Raw genomic sequence first — 19,086 nt, 5'->3', positions numbered from 1 at the left:
ATGCATTGTTGTATTGCTGGAAGGTAATGGTTTCTTGTACATAGCTTTTGATAAGTGAAATTTAGTTACTACTTACCCCGGTGATTAGAAAATAATCAAAGGAATAATGGATAAATGTGCATATAAAAAATCATACGGTAAACAAAATTATGCACAAATTATTTAATGAGTTAAGTATACACATGAATTTTATGTTTTATTAGCTATATCTACCATTTTATCAATAAAAGTGTGTCTCTGTTGGTAGAATTGTACATGTGTCATGTTTTTTTTATCCTAATACTATGTAGTAAGCTATAATGCAACCAATAATTCAACCATAAAACTAATGAGTGCGCTAGAGAGAGGGGTGGAAAAACACTGGGCGTGGTAGGGCTAGGCATGTCCAACATCTAGACAATGATCCAAGGGTTTAGAATCGGGAAGCGTTTTTTCGTTTGGAACAAGACTCTTTCACCATTTTTTGTCGACAGGCTACTGGAAAACATATCAAAAAAGGAATTGTTTGGTTTGTTTTCATGGATGGGGAGGATTAATGACATTTACCTTTTCAGGAAGCTGAGAAGTGGGGTGGTGTATTTGTTTGCGTTCATCCATTATACTATGAAGGGTAGAGCTTTAAAGGCAATTTCATATATGAATCGTATGAGGTTAAGGGGAAAAGAGATATTGTCGGCGATGCTAAGTTCAGGAGGAATGCCACTAAAGGGAGGACGGTCCTGGAAAGTGATGGTATAAGGAGGGGTACAGACACTAGAGAGGATGATTCTGGGAAAATTCATGATAAGGTTGGGGATCCTTTGGTAGATAGGGTGAGTGATTGCGGGTTAAATCTTGCTCGGTCCAACGAAATATTTGGGACATGAGAATGACCCCCTGCGGAGTTGGAGGCCGAAGGATGATGAAGACCCGGGGGAAAGGGTCATACAAGCTTCGATGGCTGAGTATAATTTGGGCTGGTTGCAGCGGAGTATTGTTGGAAGTACCTTGAAAGCTATTGACTTCCGCTTGCTGAACGCCGTAGCTCGAACGGAATGGCCTCATGTAGTTAAGGTATGCAAATTGGGAGCCTACAAAGCCTTGCTAATCTTTTATAGTACTCGATCCGCAGACAAGGCTCTCACTTTTAACATGAATGGCCTGTTGAAGTTCTTCTATTGCGTTGGTCGGTGGACAGAGAATGATTGGTGTGATAAGCGAAGACTTTGGCTCGAGTGCGTCGGTGTCCCAGTACATGTATGGTCCGAAGCTACATTCCGCTCGATTGGTGAACAGTGGGGAGAGGTGGTGGTTTGTGATCCTGCGACAACTTCATGCTCCGCGTTTAGTGTGGGTCGTGTGTTGATTAATACATGTAGGTATGAGGTTATTCTTGAAAGAATCCGCATCTCTGTAGGCACGGCTATGTTTGATGTGTTTGTCTCAGAGGTGGGAAGCGGGGATTATCCTTCACTGGGTAATGCGTGGAAGGAAGGGAAGGGAGGTAACCAGGGCCTCATTATCAAAAATGAATGCGCGAATTCGAGCTGTGCAAATACTGGTGCTAGTAATTGTTGTCATGGGCAGCTGGAGAGCAAGGATGCAGCGGCGGAGTTGATGACGGTGCCGGAAATAGAGGAAGAACAGATGAAGGGTAGAGTTGTAATCTCCTTGGAAGATTTGAATGAGTGGAGTAACAAATATTTGAATTTGAAAACGGGAAGGACTATAGTTAAGGAGTCTGATCCCAATATGATGAAGGCTGGATTTGCGGGATCCATAGTTCATGATGCGGAGAATGATTCAGAGAGGACTGTGTCTTGGGAGGTGGCTAATGGTGCGGGTTCTGAAGTTGACGTCACTAGCATTAAGAGGTGTGTGGATCCAAATGTAATCTCTATTGTTCCTAATAGATCAATGGCCCAAAGAGTGCTAACTGAGGCTAAGGAAGTTCAAGTGGGCCTCAAACTATGCAAGCCACAAGATAGGCATGCCTGGAGGCATGAGATGGACCTGGCAGGATATACCTTGGAGCAGGAGGCCTGTTGGGTCGGGCCGGGATTTTGCGTGACTGATGGAAAGCGTACTGAGTGGGGTGAGATTCTCCAAGGCGGTGCAGACATCACCAGACTCAGGAGGGGGCCGGCAGCTAGTGACGAGTACAGTCTGGAGGGAGGGGCTGATCCTGTGGGTGCAAACGGAGGCATGTGGTCAGGACTCTCGACGTTGTATGGAGAAGGAGTTCGGGTGAGCCTTGACTGTGATGGCGATGGGAGAACGATTCGGGCGATGGCGGGCGATTTACTTGCTAATGGTGGAACGGTGGTGTGGGACTGCGGGTGGTGTTGAATAGTAGGGATGGCCGGGAAGGAGACCTCATTGGTGCGGAGACAGGCATGAATGGAGAAAGGGTGGGGAATCATGGGACTGGGGACTTGGATGTGGCGGTTATGCACGGGATTGAAGGGGGAGTGGTGGCAGGTAGACGTGGACGGGGAAATCGCTCTGAGTTTGTTGAATCTGGTAAGGCTGATGAATTGGGTAGACTTGGGTCTGAGCATGAACGGGTTGTAACGATGGAAGCAAGTTGCGCTAATTGTTTCCAATGTCAAAAATGTTTATCAAAGGATAAAGTGGATACCACCCCAGCCGCGGTTGAAACACATGATGTGTTGATGCAATCGGTGTTAGAGAGTGTGGGAATTGGGGAAGGCCGAGTTGGTTTGGGTGATGAACAATTTGATGGTGAGAGCGACGCTGGTTCTGATACGTTAGAAATCGAACGGGCGGAGGAAATGCAAGAAAACAGAAAAACGTGGGACCTAGCTGTGGAATCGGGAGCTGTGTTGTACAATGAGGAATAGGATATAATGGCGATACTTCAGGCCCAGAATGTGGAAATAGCACTGAAGAAGAAGTAGGCTAAGCATAAAGAGAAAGCTAGAAGAAGTCGTCCGAAAAATAGAAAAAAAGATGCGTACAACTATTTTAAAATGAGTTTTGCATCTTGTAATGTCCGGGGGTTGGCGGGGATTGAAAAGTTGAGTATGATCAAAAACTTTAGAAAGAAGTTCAATTTGCATATGTTAGGTTTGATAGAGACAAAAAAGGAAGTGGTGACTAAATTTAATGTCGTGCAACTGTGGGGTAATGATGTAGTGGGGTGGGAGTTTGTGGAAGCGGAAGGTGCGTCTGGAGGCCTGTTGTTGATGTGGGATGCAACAGTGTTTAAGTTAAGTAACTTTTATAAAGGAGTTAGGTGGTTATGTGTAGAAGGAGTACTGATAAAGAATAATTTTCGGTGTGCGTTCTGCGTAGTGTATGGTGAGCATGTTAGGGAGGATAAGCTCGTTTTGTGGGAAGAGTTGAGCTTCTTGTTTGGGTTATGTCAAGTTTCTTTCTGTTTTATGGGGGATTTTAACGAGATTGTTCAAGTCGAAGAGAGGCAAGGGGCTACTTCCTTGCCGAGGTCTGCAGCAGAGTTTAAATCCTAGATTCACGATATGGAGCTAGTGGACCTAGTTTTAACTTATCGTAGGTTTACTTGGTTTCGGGGCCAGTCATGTAGCCGGATCGATAGAGTCCTGGTTAATCTGTAGTGGTTAGAAGAGTTTCCTGAAACAAGATTAAGAGGAGGGCCAAGAGATTTGTCAAACCATAGTCCAATGATTATGAATGTCACAAGGTTGGGAGGGGGACCGCGACCTTTTCGGAGTCTGGATTCATGGTTCACTCATGCTAGATTTCTGAGGATGGTGAAGGAGGAGTGGAGGAGCCTAGGGGAGATTCAATTCATGGACAAGCTGAAGGCTTTGACGGTACCACTGGGTAGGTGGCATAGAGAGCACTTTGGAGATCTAGATATGAGGATTAATAAGTTTGAAGAAGAGATCAAGAAAGTTGATGATTTGGTGAGCAATGGAGTATATGATGGAACAACGGAAGCTAGAAGGAAGGCGCTTGTGAGCTCTTGCAAGAAATGGTATATCAGAAAGGAAATACATTGGAAGCAGATGTCACGGTCCAGGCATGCTAAGGAGATGGATAAAAACACTAGATATTTCCACAATTTAGCCTCGGCTTGTAGGAGGAACAATCGGATTGATGCCTTAAGAATCCATGGCCGACTAGTGCGGAATCAATCTCGGATTAAGGTTGCTATAAGAGATTTCTATAAGGAGTTGTACCATTAGGAGACATCACCAAATATTGGTTTTCGGGAAGGGCTGGTAAGGCAAATAAATGAGGACGAGGCAACAGAGCTGGAGATGATGCCGAGTGTTGAAGAAATAAGGTCTGCAGTGTGGGATTATGAGTCAACAAAAGCTCCAAGAAGCGATTGGTATAACATGAATTTTATCAAGAAGTGTTGGGCAGAAGTTGGGAGGGATTTCACGGGAGCAGTGATGGGGTTCTTCTAATCAGCAATGTTACCTACAGGGTCGAATGTCACGTGGGGTTGGCACCAAAATTTGTTGGAGCTACAGAAATAAAGGACCTTCGGTCGATTAGTATGGTGTGTTGTGTATATAAGATCATATCTAAGGTGTTGGTTCGGAGGATGCGGAAAGTGATGTCAGGTCTAGTAGGCGAGACTCAGAGTGCTTTCGTGAAGGGTAGGAAAATTCACGATGGGGCTTTGATAGCTTGTGAAACAGTACACTGGCAAAGATCAAGGAAAAGGAGCTCAGCAATAATCAAACTGGATTTTCAGAAGGCTTACGATAGGGTCAAATGGAGTTTTGTGGATATAGTACTGTAGAAGATGGGCTTTGGACATAGGTGGCGGGGGTGGATTAAGGAATGTGTTTGTTCTGCGTCTATGTCAGTTCTCATTAATGGATCTCCCTCTAAGCCCTTCAAAATGGAAAGGGACCTACGACAAGGAGATCATTTATCTCCCTTTTCTGTTTGTGCTAGTTGTTGATGTGCTTCATAGAATGATCGGTGAGGCGGTGAGGAATGGACGCATATCACCGCTGCTGGTTGGACGGGATAACATTGAGTTGTCACACTTACAGTTTGCGGATGATACGATACTTTTCTACCCTCCAGAGGAAGAGACCATACGGAATTACAAGCGCCTAGTGCACTGCTTCGAGCTGATGTCTGGGTTGAGTATTAATTTTGAGAAGTCCAGCTTCATTCCGGTTAATTGTGATCAGCGGTGGGCGCGCAAGATGTGTCTTTTGCTGGGATGTAAAGAGGACTCACTCCCTGTTTGGTACCTTGGCATCTCTTTGGGAGCGAATCCGAGGCTAGTTAAGACGTCAAAACCAGTGATTGATAAGGTGGAAGAAAAGCTGAGTCTGTGGCAAGCAAAGACCCTCAATAAAGTAGGTAAGCTGGTACTCATTAAATCTGTTCTCAATAGCCTGCCTATATACTATCTCAGTTTTTACAAGATGCCAAAAGTAGTAGCAGAGGAGTTGATTTCCTTACAAAGACGGTTCTTATGGAGTAAAGAGGATGGGAGGACCGGGATGCCACTAGTGAAATGGGAGGTAGTAATGGCTCCTAAAAAGGCAGGTGGTTTGGGAGTGGGAGATACAGTGATTTGGAATACAACTCTTCTATTTAAATGGTGGTGGCGGTTCTCGAAAGAGGATTGTCCCTTATGGAAGAAAGTAGTGTGCTCTTGTAATCACATGAATCCTTTTGAGATGCTGCGTGGTCAGCCTGTTCCTCCAAGAGGGGGTCCGTGGAAGGACATTTGTCAGCTACAAATAAGAGAGCCGCAAATTAGAAAGCAGATGATTAGAGGCTTGTCAATGGATGTAGGGAATGGCAGAACAATCCGATTTTGGGAGGATGACTGGTTAACTGGTGGTGTTTTGAAAGATCTGTTCCCTAGACTTTTCTCGGCCTCAAACCTAAAAGGATCTGTTATAGGGGACTGCGGGTTTTGGGATGGGTTAGTGTGGATATGGAGCTTCCAGTGGAGGAAGGAGTTATTTCAGTGGGAGCTGGAACTTTTGAACCAACTCCATGAGCTCATACGTTCAGTTAAGCTAACAACTGAGAGAGAGGATAGGGTGATTTGGAAATTTGATAGAACTGGTATTTTCTCTACTAACTCTTTTGTGCAGGTGTTGCAGGAAGCAGTCCTTCCGGAGGAAATAACAAGCTATAGCTTCACTAGTGCTATTTGGAGGGGTTTCGTCCCACCAAGGGTCGAATTGTTTTCTTGGTTTGTTTTGATTGAGAGGGTGAATACTAAAGAAAGACTTTGCAGATTAGGTGTCATTAACCAGCTTGATAATTTGTGTGCTCTATGCTGTAAGTCTGTGGAGTCTGCTTTTCACCTGTTTCTTGGCTGTCAGGTCACTTGGCAAGTGTTGGGTGCCTGGCTATACGCTCTTGGAAGAGAATGGACCGTTCCAGGTACACTAAAGCAACACTTTGAGAGTTGGACGAATGCTGCACAATGAAAGAATGAGAGGAAGAGGTGGTTGATTGGATTCTTTGTGGTAATCTGGACAATTTGGTTGGAAAGGAATGGTAGAGTGTTCAAGAATCAAGGCTCAGATATAGTGGAAATCATCAACAGGTCCTTTGTGCTTTCCGATGAGTGGCTTGGTGGTGCTCCCTTTGGTTGTTGATGGCAATGCCGAAGATGACTAGGGGTTGCTTAACATTCTTCAGTTAGTGAATTTTATGTTGAATTGTACTTTGATACTTGGACTCTGTTTGCTCCACCTAGTGTGTTGAGCTTTTTACTTCAAAAAGAAGTAAGCTATAATGCACGAATACTAATACGGATACGAGACATGATATGACACGAGATATGCGGACATACAAATTTTAAAATTTTATAAGATACAGGATACAACATATATATAAAATATAAAATATTTTTTAGATAAATTATAATGATATTTTAATATTTTATTGATATTAAAATATAAAATAATTTTTTAATTGTTTTTTATGTCTTCTTTTAATTATTAAAAGTATTTAAAATATTTTTATTTTAATAAATAATAATATATATTATTTTTAAACTCATTTTAAGAATACATGTTAAAAATAAGGTTAGACACATTGATACGTGATGGTATTTAGGCGTGTCCAAGTGTGTCCGGAGAAAATTTTTTCATTTTTTATTAAGACACAGTTGGACACAGCAAATACACGTGTCGGGCGAATGTCGATGAGTATCGTGTCTAAAATGTGTCCGGCACGCGGACACGACAACTCAGTAATATGTCTGTACTTCATAAGTAGTGAGTTACGTGACTATTTAGTAATTAGAAGGATATTTATTTAATATTTTTAAACTAAAATTGAGATTAAAAATTCTTTTTACTTTCACCCTTTCTCTCTCTTTCTATAACCAAAAATTGGAAGAAAAAAAATTGTGAAATCCTGACAAAAAAAGGTTACAACTTAATAGAAGAAGAGACCCATATTCCTTAATTGCACTAGTATTTTCGGTGACTCCTCTTTGTTACTAAAAAACAAGAAAAAATAATTTGATGACAAGTATTTACACAACTTGATACAGTAATACTAAAATTTAGAACGGAATAAAATCCTAAAAGATTGTTTCTTTATCTACCGTGGGAGGTATGTTGTGGCGTTGTGTTGCTGTTGTAATTCCTTTTAGTTCTATGATTTATCTTTCTCCTCTGCTCATTTTTCAAATTGCACAGAAGATTGAACATAGATGTAAAAATTTTGTATGTGCTAATGAAATTGGAGATAGTGAAAAAAATTTGAGTTCTATAAAAGAATAAAAAAAAGTCCATGGGAAAATTCATGTTCCAAAAAGTAGAACTTACTGTTAGTGCATTAAAGAAGAATGAAAATATATGCGAAAAAATTACTATTCACAATTATTTAGATTATTGAAGAACTAAAGTGTGTTAGAAAAATAATACAGGATATTTGCTTAAAATTGAAAATTTATGCTTTATTGTTGCTTACGGTAATTGTTCACAAATAAAATTTGGAATTAGGTTATTTTTCTTTGTTAGGTTTCACTTTCACAGTTTCTCCAATTTTTGGTCATGAAAGAAGGAAAGGTGGATGAAGGTAAAGAAGTTTTAATCTCAACTTTAATTTAAATATATTAATTAAATATTCACCTAATTACCAAATATCCATAGAAAAAGTTTAAGGGGCAGCAATTTTATTAAATTCTGGTCAACATGTAACCAGCAAAGAAAAATGAGCTATTGGATGAAATCTCACACCATTAAAATATCATTAATGACTATTTGATGGTTACAAATCACAAAAATTACTGTCCCCTAAGATTTCTCATGGCCATATTACTCATCATATAGTACTAGAATGAAAAAAAAAAAAAAAAAAACGCAACACTTGTGTAGTTCTATTAACGGCAACACATTTCTATTGATGGAATAGTAGATGTAACCAGTAAAACGTAGAATTCATGTGTACACTTCACTTGTTAAATAATTTGTGTTTAATTTTGTTCACCATTTAATCTTTTATGTATACATTTGTTCATTCTTTTCTAATCAAAATATTTGGAGTTTTTATTTTGTTTGCACTTTTTAAAAGTAGTTTTATATTAGAGTCCGGGTCATGATGATAATTGATAACTTCAATTTGCCAATCCATATTTCTTCGTGCAGGCTATTTAAGCAAAACTGTAATGTCACAAATGGAAAAAAAAAAGTAGTTGGTCAACAACTCAAGTTACAACTAGTGCCCAATAGAAAAGGCCTTAAAGAATAAGGCAATTGTTTTGGACCAAAATATAGAAGTCCATTATTCAGTGCTCACTGTTCACCAAAAACACTGGAAGCTTTCCCATTATCTTCGATAGAAAGCCAATTTCAGTGACTTTATTAATACATCAAATGCATCCCTATAAAAATATAACTGTTGTGAATTAATTATTTGTTAATTAACAAAAATATTAATTATTAAAAAATATTAATGTTAAAATAATATATAATATAAAAAATATAAATATAATAAAATTGTATAAAATATATCAATATAAAAAATAAAAAAAATTTTGAGTTTATGGTCCGTTCTACACCAAAAGGATTCTGATTAATTATTTTTTCTTTTCTTCTTGAATAATGAGATTTAAGCAATATTTTAACATTCATCTCATTAATTGTATTAATTAATTAAGCCATATTTGTGTATCACATGAGAAAAATATTTTTATTTGTCTATTATTAGAGTATAATTAAAATCAATTAGTATCAATTAAAATTATTTAGTATATCTGTGTATATTTATTATTTTAATTCTTCTAGTACTTATATATCTTTGTATATTGTATCATTTATATCACTCTCAAATAATACACAATACTTTCTTTAAAGTACTCTCTTATTTCTAATATAGTATCAAGAGCATAAAATTTTCTTTCCATAAAACTTAGTCCATAGTCCTTTTTTTTCTTTCGACGGTGTTTTGTTTTTGTTTTTTCTTATCACTTTTTCGACATTGTCTTATCACTAACCATACCATCATCTTCGTCTCGTCACTAGAAATTATCGGATGCGTCGCCACGCGCTATTGTAAAGTTAATGACCGCCCTAAATACATCTAGCACCGAGATCAACGACCACAATCAATGGTCCAGAATCGCCATACGTGTCCAGGATCCACGCCTCCCACCAACCTACGTCTCGCGTGGCTCGACCTATTCGTTGAACTGCGTTCCACATCCTACTGAGTCAAGGTTGACGTGTCTTCTTCTTCCGCTCAAGCGTCGCCACATGTTTGCCCTCTACTGACATGGCAAATAGTGGGGCTCGTCCTAATGCTTTTTAGTAAGCTCTTTTCGATTTTGTCTTCTATTTTTTCGATTTTTACTCCAATCTTATAGTTTCTTTCCCTTTTTTGTCTTTGTATCTATTATTATGGAAAAATTATAGGTTTTTAGCCTATTCCTATTATCCTTAATAGCTTCAACTATGTTTATTGGGTTAAAGCTATAAGAAAATTTTTTAAAGGGCTCAAAATATAACACTATGTGAATGGTGATGTTGTGTGTCTTGTTAAGCAAACTGTGACTAAAAAGTCAAAAGATAACACTTCCAAATCTAAAGATACTGATAAAAGAAAAATTAAAAGATTGGGATAGTAAAAATCACCAAATTGTCACTTAGTTTCTCAACATTTTTACTTAAAACATTCATTTATAATTTGAGTGTTTTAAAAAGAGGTGTGAAATTATTTGACAAAATATTACATCATTTCTTATTTCTCTCATTAATACCAACTGCTAAATGAGCTTCATAATTTTAAGTAAGAACATGGATAAACAATTTTTTATTTTCTTACTCAAATTAAAATTGTTTGAGATCAATTGACTTTTTGTAAGCCTATTCTTAAATATACAACTGATGTTAAGACATATAAGGATTATCACAATTGAATAAGTCTCAACAGTTTCTCATGACACTTACTAATGACAATGGGCCAGGTAGAGCTTCTCTTCTTCATCAAAAAATTTCATATCATTATCTATTATTCGTCAGATCTAAATTAAAAGTAAAAAAAAAAAAGAAATAACGAAGCTGCTAGTCTCGCATCGTAATCCAAATCATGGGGCCTTGGGAATGCTTCCGGGTGGTAATGGAGAGACATTATTCTTTGAACAAGGAAGACCAGCACAGCTTCCATCATTGAAGTTAATATGAGTAACCTCCATTCATTCTGGCAATGTGGCAGGGTCAACCGCATAATTGTGGTTCTGCCAGTTTATAAAGCAATTTATGATTATATATACAATACGATAACAATTAACCATTTGTACACGACAAAGACATGGACTAAGTTCCTAAAGCAGATTTACAAACTAAAAAAAGTTTTTCCATTCAAACTGCCACTACTATAGTGTAAACGTAAGGTGAAAATTCGCATGCAAAGTTGTCTTTATGAGATGTTGATATTTGAAAAATTATTCAATTGTAATTTAGTTAAACGTTAAATCTTTTGACAATTTTCAATTATCAACTTCATATAAAGATAATTGCACGCGAGTTATTACCAAAAAGGAAGTACTTCTTCCATATTTAAAAGTGTAAACAAGAGATTTATTGAATTTTTTTATATAGAAATATGCTTTTAAATAAAGTTTCTGTTTTGCGGATATATCCAATATATAGAAAAGTGCGGATCGGATTGGTTCCGACCCTTAAAAATGCGAAAATTATATCCAATTCGATCTGATGAGAATTGTGCGAATTGAATTGAAATTTCAGCTATATCCAGTTCGATTACTATGTCAGTGTTATTATTGTACACCAAAAATTTTTTATTTATTATTTAAAAAATATAAATCCAATCCAATCCAGTCCAAATAATTTGTAATTGGTTCGAATTATCTTAAAACTTTCAATCCAAATCGTATCGTATATAAAATCAGTGTTCGAATCAAAATTTTTTTTTTGTCTCAATACTGATTCAACCTGCATTACAAATAACCCTACTTCTAATACGATTTCAACTACGAAACAGAAAACAAAACGGTTTAAATAGCAAAAGATTCAAGACAAGTCAGAAATTTTATTAGATTGATATAATTCATAAACAAAACGGTTTAAATAGCAAAAAGATTCAAGACAAGTAAGTTTTTTAACCCACCGGATGTATCAACTACTTCTTGAAATAGAAATAACAGAGTAAGAAAATAAAAGAATACCAAAATGTAATAAAACAGAGAAATTCTGAAGCAATAAAGATACTGAAGTTGAATCTAAACAATTTACTTGTCTCTGATAAATGGAACCCCAAAATTAATAGTTTGCTAGGAAACATATCATGTGATCAAAGTGTGGCTATTAGTACTTGAAAAAAGCAACTTAGAAAAATGCGCCTTGGATGAATGAAAAGAAATACATGCAAGAAGGAAATCCTTGGGAAAAGAAACTGAACGAAAAGAAGTTTGTAATTGAAGAAAGAGAATGGGTGTGTTTGGGTTAGTATTTAAAATATTAAATATATGTTTAATTTTTTAAAACGTTTTATTTTTTTGTTTGTTTTTTTTTTAAATATAAATGTGATTTTACTCTCTAATTTATGTTTATCTAAAATAAAAAATGTACTTTTATTTTTTTAATTAGATTGAAATTTATTTTTTATCTATCAATTTTATTTTTCATTGTTATGAATTTTGTTACTTTTTTATCATATTTTTTTCTAATGTCATGCATATTATTATTTTTTATAGAATTCTTATTATTTTTTATTTATATGAGTTTTTTATTTACTATTGTTATTTTTTTTGTATAGAATATTTTTTTGTTTTGTATTATGATTTTATTAGAATAATAAATAGTACTGAGAATACTAGAAAAAAAATATTAAAATTTATTTAAATATAAATAATTTTGAATAATATAATTTAAATAATATTTAATTTATTATAATTTATTTTAGAGTAAACTACCATTTCTACCCACGAAAGTCGAAAACGTTGACAGATCTATCCATAAAAAAAATTATCATTTGTACCCATAAAACATGGGTTTCATAAAACAAAATTATCCAAACACTAAAAAATCACATAAAAATCCCAAATTACCTTCATCATCATCGTTTTCAACTTTTCGTTGAACTCAGAATAGAGTGCTACCACCTAATGCCCCTGCAACAAATCAATGGCCAAACTCAAACAAGCCATGTAGAAAATTGAACGAATTGAGCAATCCTCACCTGAGCTAAACTGTGAGAGGCATGGGTGAGCTTGTTCTGTTTCAGCTCTGTTTCGGTGAGAGAGACGCTAGCTACGGCAGTTGCTCTGAAGGTTCAGCGACTGAGAAGCTGATGATGATGGTGACGTCACCGGCAGCCCGTTGGAGTAGAAGAGAGAGTGAGAACAGGGGTTGAGTTAGGGTTCGGTGGAGGAGGTACGAGACTGGTGAGTGGCTCGCTGGCAGTGGTCTGGACAGACAGAAAGAACGACTGGGACCGTGAGGGTGGCTCGGGTTCATCGCAAATGTGAAGACGATGGTGGTTCACGGCGGTTCTAGCGGATGGAAGTGCAGACAGTGATAATGGCAGGGCTGTGATGGTGGTTTGGAGGTCTCTGGTTCTCGAAGAGGAAAGAAGAAGAGGAGAATGAGAAGTGAATTAGGGTTCGGTGGTTTAAAACAGATGGCAAAAGAGACAAAAAGAGAGAGAGAGCTCGTCGCGGCTTTGGTTCACAAAGGGGACCATGATGGTAGCGGCTGGCACAGTGGCCCATCGGCGGCACTGGTTCGGTGATAAGGAGAAGGTAGCCACGGTAGGTGAGGGTAGTCGACAGTGAAGAGAGGAGAGACGGAGCACTGTGTGGCTCTAGGGTTGCTGGTAGCAGAGAAGCAGGGGCTGGTACGAAGATCCTCTGGTCAGCGAGGGCGAGACATGGAGGGAGAGAAGGAGGGGTGGCGGCAGAAGGAGGACGGCAGTGGTGGTCGCTGACGCTGGAAGCTGCAGGAACAGAAACAGAGGCTGCGACATTTGTCACGGAGGAGGAGAGGTGGCTCGCAACTGAAAAGATTGCTGCTAGAATTGTTAGAAAATCAAAAGATTAGTGGTGAGAGATAGAGGATGGGGTTAGTGGTGGTGGTGGTGGTGATAAAGTGATGAGCAGATAGGGATGATGGAGTGGTTAGTGGGGAGAAAAAAGATGATGCGGATGATAATAAGGATATTTTGGGGTTTCATGTGATTTTTTATTGTTTGAATAATTTTGTTGTATGGAACTCATATTTTGTGGGTACAAATGGTAATTTTTTTATGGATAGATCTGTCAGCGTTTTCAAGTTTCATGGGTAGAAATGGAAGTTTACTCTTTATTTTAATATAAAAATGGTTAAAATACACATAGTTAACACTAACTTATTTTTAATCAAAATTAATTTTATAAACTTTTATTAATTTTATATAAACTTATGTTTATAAATTTTAATCCAAACACACAATAAAAAACGAGAGTGATAGACGAGATGAGTATGGTTGAGTTTGGAATTCAAGTAAGATTCAACTTGTTCCTTTGTCACTCCCATATCAGACGCTCAACAATTTCCCTTCCCCATTTTCGGTTTTTTATATGCGGAGTATGCGTCAAATTCACGCATTTTCATTTTGCGTTATTCACATGTAGATAACATGACCAGTAAATGCCAAACTAGTCTCCAGACTTTGCTCAAGAGATGTACATAAAAATAGTAGACGGATCCAAGTTCAGATAAGTAAAAGTGTCAGTGAACCATCTATTTTTTTGCAGTCGACACGAGATGCCCTACACAATGCTCTGTACAAGTACGTCAGGCATGCCGATTCTCAACTAAATTGTATGATTTCAAGGAAGTTACGAAACAACGGCAGAAATTTCTAGTGCACCATTGTCCCATACTTGTCTTCAAACAAAATGGTCTCATATAATAACATTATGTGGCACTTTGCGTACCTCTGAATGTGAATATCATCACTTAAGACTATACGATCTTTCTGTCCCTGAAACCACGTCCACTTTATGAAGCTCCCTCTGCAATCTGTCTTCCTAGGTGTAATACCAAATTGGTGCAAGCATTCGACCTCTAAGGCCTCATAACTACTCAGATTTGGTTCTATAACTGGAAGACTATTTGTTGAAAGAACAAGAATTATCGGTATATCCTCCAATGTCACAACACACGCACCAACCGAAAAATAAAATGTGTGAGTCTTAGGATGCCAGCTCTCGACCAGAGCATTAACCATTGCCGACTGACATTGGATTACTCTAATCTGGGAAATGTGATAAAAACCAGTCCTCCGTAAATGTCCCTCCACAATTTGATTGTACGGATCCGGCGGCATTAAGTGGTTACATGTTAATATCCGTGAACCCTATAAAACATAGCCATATCTAATACTAAACTATTAATTGAAGATTTTCAGGTAGTAAAAATCTAACGTGTCTTGAAGGAGAGGGTTTTAGAGTTGGATTAATTATGGTATTCTCTCTGCAAATTATATCATCTGTGGTCTCTCATCCCTTCATTTTTTCTGCATCACTATTCTTTCATTCTCTCAGTTATTCAAGTTTTACTCTTTCTCTCATTCTCTCAATTAATTTTTTGTCTTTCTGTACCTGTTTTCTCATTCTCTCATTTACTTTTATTTCATTCTTTGCTTTAACATTTATTTTCTTCACATAACAAGTACTAAAAAGGTGAAATTTAAAATTTAAAATTTGAATCACAGAAAAATGGTATATTTTTCTCCTTTTCTTCATTTTCTCTCTCAATTCTCTAATTCTATTTTTCTCAATTTTTTTCGCTCATGTTCTGACTTGAAGGTGGAGATTATAGGGTATATTTTTTTTGCACCAAGAGGGTTGATGTCAATACCTGATGGCTCCAACCTTCAGGGGAGTCGTCGCGGTGGAAGGGACAACAGGAGTGGTGGATAAGGTGGCAACGACAATAATTATGGTGGTGGAGGAGTCTAAGGCAGCGGTGGTCCCAACGGGTGGTGGTTATGGTCGACATGTTGGTGATGGACAAAGTGGAGGATGTGATGTTGGTCGTGCATGCTAGAACTATGGGGATTTCTAGGCATTTTGCAACCGACTGACCAACAAGTTCTTTGAGAAAATGAAAATATGAGATAAGTATTATTGTTGATAGATGCGCAATTCGTTTTGTTGGATTTGGAATTTGAATATTAATCGAAATCTTTTTGTTTTGCAATTTGGGTGACTTATTGTTTCAACATTTTTGTTTTTTTTTTATTTTATTTTTTTATAGATTTACAGATTTACGGTTGAGATATTTTGTTGGCTATCTGCATTCTTAATGGTTTAACAAACTTCTTTCATTTGCTTCCTAACTTTTAATTTTTATCTCATTCATTATTGTTCTACTATTCCTTCTTTGTTGCGATCATCATTTCTTTGCAGATCTTTGCTTTAGTCTTCACGATTTTCTATTTTCTGCTATCTACTTAGTTCAATTCATCGAATTTTTTTCTCTTGGATTTTGTATTTTTATCGCTTTTTCCTGGTTATTGTCTTTCAGCTGCTGAAATAGCATTTTGTTTTCAACTCTTTTTCTTGATGCATATGCATGATTGGTTGATACTGCAAAACAATTTTCATTACATGTAATAGTGAATTGAATCATTTGTGCACTTTCAATTGTGGTAGAAGCTTGAGTTTACATAAATTAATGGGAAAGCCATCTTTGATGAATCAGTATCCTTTGGTATTTGATTGTCTTCAAATTTATTTATCTTTGTTTAATTTTATTGTATTTTTTGTTATTTAATTTTGTATGGTTTAACGCTATAACAAGGGGCTTCATATTTTTATATTTCCCTAATAAATATAATTTAGAGATGTGAATAAGTAGTTTAACAATTAGTACAAGAAAATCATTGGAGGAGATTTTTTATCAAAGGAGGTGCAATTTGAAGATAGACTTTTCACTTTACAGGTTTGTGATTAGTAATTAGTTGTGCTTTTTTATTTCTTTTTCCTTTTTTGGTGCTTCTGTGTGTGCTTGAGCATATCCATATGCATAAGCTGGATAATTAAGGAATGTTGTGAATTTTGGGGATTTAGTTGATCAATTAATAGAAAAATATTATGTGTTGGATTATTATCTATCTTATATAACTCTGATTTTTCTGTATTTTATATGTTATGTTACATAATTACACACTGATATTAGGTAAAGAACCTAGGCTGCCATCTCTTAGGCAATGTTTGGTTTATGTATTTCTTGAGACAGAGACACAGAGAGATAGACACTAAAGATATGGACACAAATTATTAGTTTCTATGTACTATATTTGGTAAACATTGACACAAGACACAATAAAATTAGAAAAAGTCCATATTATCCTTATAAAACAAAAAAAAAATCAGCCACCATTGCTACCACTATCATTCACCATCTCCACCACTATAGATTCATCATCACACACGATTCACCACAAATCAATCAACAAAAATTTTACAAGAATCAACGAGAATTTTTATTTTTCAAAAGAAAAACAAAAAGGGAGGATATGGTAATTGAAGAGCAAACTGTGAAAGGAGAAGAACCAAGGTAGAGGAAGAGGCGGCAATGGCAAACTCGAAGAGAAAGATGGAGAGGCGGCCGTGGGAGTCGCGAAGAGGGAGGAGAGGTGACGCCGCAAATCTGGATGAAGGAGGAGACGTAGTGATGGTCGGATAAATGCCGGTTAAGAATTTCTGAAATGTATTTTCTAAACAGCGTTACAAGTACAGCCTTAATCGACGAAATTTCTACTATCAATTTTAAATGTGTCATAATTAATAATAAATAACTGGGAGTAAAATCCCGGGTCATTTTCCTAAGAGTTGACACAAGATACAAATTATTGGTTAGGATTTTTCTGAATAATTTTTTTGAAATTGAGAATGGAAAAATAAATAGCTAGAAATTAAAACAATGGATAACTAGCAAGAGTTGATAACTAATCAAAATAAAAGGCCTTGGTTAGGGGAGAGAATTAGAATTTCTATCCTTGTTGTCTTTCCCAAGTGTAATGATAAAGGTTCATTGCTCCCACTTAATTATCCTCTAGCAATTGAAGAAAAATCAAGTGTGTGTCACTAACTCTATCACATAAGTCCTAGTCACTTCATGGGGAAGGACTAGAGTTGGTGAGATTTGAGCAATTTCCAATTACAGATTAATACTTGAGTATAACAACTCAAGGGATTCCAATTACTCAACCCCCACCTAAGTTGGGAAATTTACTCCATTAACATGAATGTCATTTTCACAAACACATGGTAGGTGTAAATAAAAGACATGATAATTATAAAAAATTAATTAAATCAAAATTAGCACTAACAATAATTAAAAATGATCAAACAAGCAATAAAAATAAACATAAAAATAATTCAATGCATTAATGAAATTCAAGAGTAACAAGATCCAAACATGAATTCAATAACCAAATGAAAAGAGTATTAAGAAAATTAAAGAAAAAACTAGAAATAAAATGATGAGGAATGAAAGTAGCAGCAGCTCTCTCAAGATCCAATTTAAAAATCAAAATAAGAATGCCAAAACCCTAGAGAGAAGTAGTAGTTTCTCTCACTAGAATTCAAAATTAATCATGTAAGACCCAGGCATTTTAAAAAATAAAAAATTATTTACGATTTATTATATTTAATTAAGATTATATTTTTAAGAGATTTTATATATAAATTAAGCAGCTTCTTATTTATGATTTAAAACTTTAGTAATTGAATGATAATAAGGATTTTATATACTTTATCTTGAATAATTAGATTTTTAGTTCTATTTTATAACTTAAAGGAAATTAATTTGATTATTTCTAAATTATTGAATTAGAATATTGAGTTAAAAATAATTTGTAAATTGATAATTAAATAATAATTTTATGGATATTATTGTTGGATTTAAAATTAGTTTTCAATTACTCTATTACCCCTTAATTTTATTAAAATTACTAAACTACCCAAAATCCTCAATTTCACACACAAAACCCTAATTTCCAAATTAAAACCCTAATTGACCTAGTCCTAACCTAACACTCACCCTCACTCCTTTATTGCATCAACATCGCCTCAGTCGCCACCTTCCCACCCCTTTTCCCTTCTCAGCTGCAATGCATATACCCAAACAAAAGAAAAAGAGAGTGAGATCTGAGAGGCATCAGAGGAGAAGATTGAGATCTGAGAAAGAGAGGGAGCACGAAGAAGAAGACGTGCCAGAGCTGTTTGGCCGCGCCGCCGCTGTCACCGCGCCTTACCCCTCCATCATCGCTGTTCTATTGAGCCACCGCCATCCCCGAGCCTGCCACCGTTGCCTTTGTTGCCAAGCAAGGGGGAAGAAGCCACGTGGCAGAGGAGAGGAGGAGGGAAGCTCACCGTGTCGCCGTCGCCCTCACCGCGTCGCACCACCGCAAAACTGTCAGTGTCATCGAGTCCGAGACGGAGAAGGGAGCGCACTCGATGAGTGAGAAGGGATGGAGGCTAGGTTTTGTTGCTGTATTACTCCATTGCTACCTCTGTCGTGCCCTGTTGAAGCTTCTGGAGCCGCTGCCGTCATTGCTGGAGCGGGCTGGAGCTCATCGCGGAAAGAGAGAGACTAGTGCTAGCACCGTTTTGCCTGGTAAGAACCCATAACTGCT

The 19,086-nt window shown here is 36.8% G+C and overlaps 1 protein-coding gene across 1 annotated transcript; it reads left to right on the top strand.

Annotated features, from left to right (window-relative positions):
* Positions 1–3,731: 3,731 nt before the first annotated feature.
* Positions 3,732–4,400, top strand: LOC107636882 (uncharacterized). Its single transcript, XM_016340355.1, has 2 exons — positions 3,732–4,109; positions 4,173–4,400. The coding sequence occupies exons 1-2, from the start codon at positions 3,732–3,734 to the stop codon at positions 4,398–4,400; spliced, it is 606 nt and encodes a 201-aa protein (XP_016195841.1).
* The last annotated feature ends 14,686 nt before the right edge of the window (positions 4,401–19,086 follow it).

Source organism: Arachis ipaensis, chromosome B4, assembly GCF_059453495.1.
Source record: "Arachis ipaensis isolate K30076 ecotype BB chromosome B4, ASM5945349v1, whole genome shotgun sequence".
Taxonomy (NCBI): Eukaryota; Viridiplantae; Streptophyta; class Magnoliopsida; order Fabales; family Fabaceae; genus Arachis; species Arachis ipaensis.
This window is presented reverse-complemented; position numbering and strand designations above follow the sequence as displayed.

What these genes read in the sequence shown, in the direction of transcription:
- LOC107636882 (XM_016340355.1), top strand. Translation starts at nt 3,732, where the DNA reads ATGGTGAAGGAGGAGTGGAGGAGCCTAGGGGAGATTCAATTCATGGAC. An exon ending in TAAGAATCCATGGCCGACTA is followed by an intron (nt 4,110 to 4,172) that starts GTGCGGAATCAA and finishes TTGTACCATTAG; the next exon opens with GAGACATCACCAAATATTGG.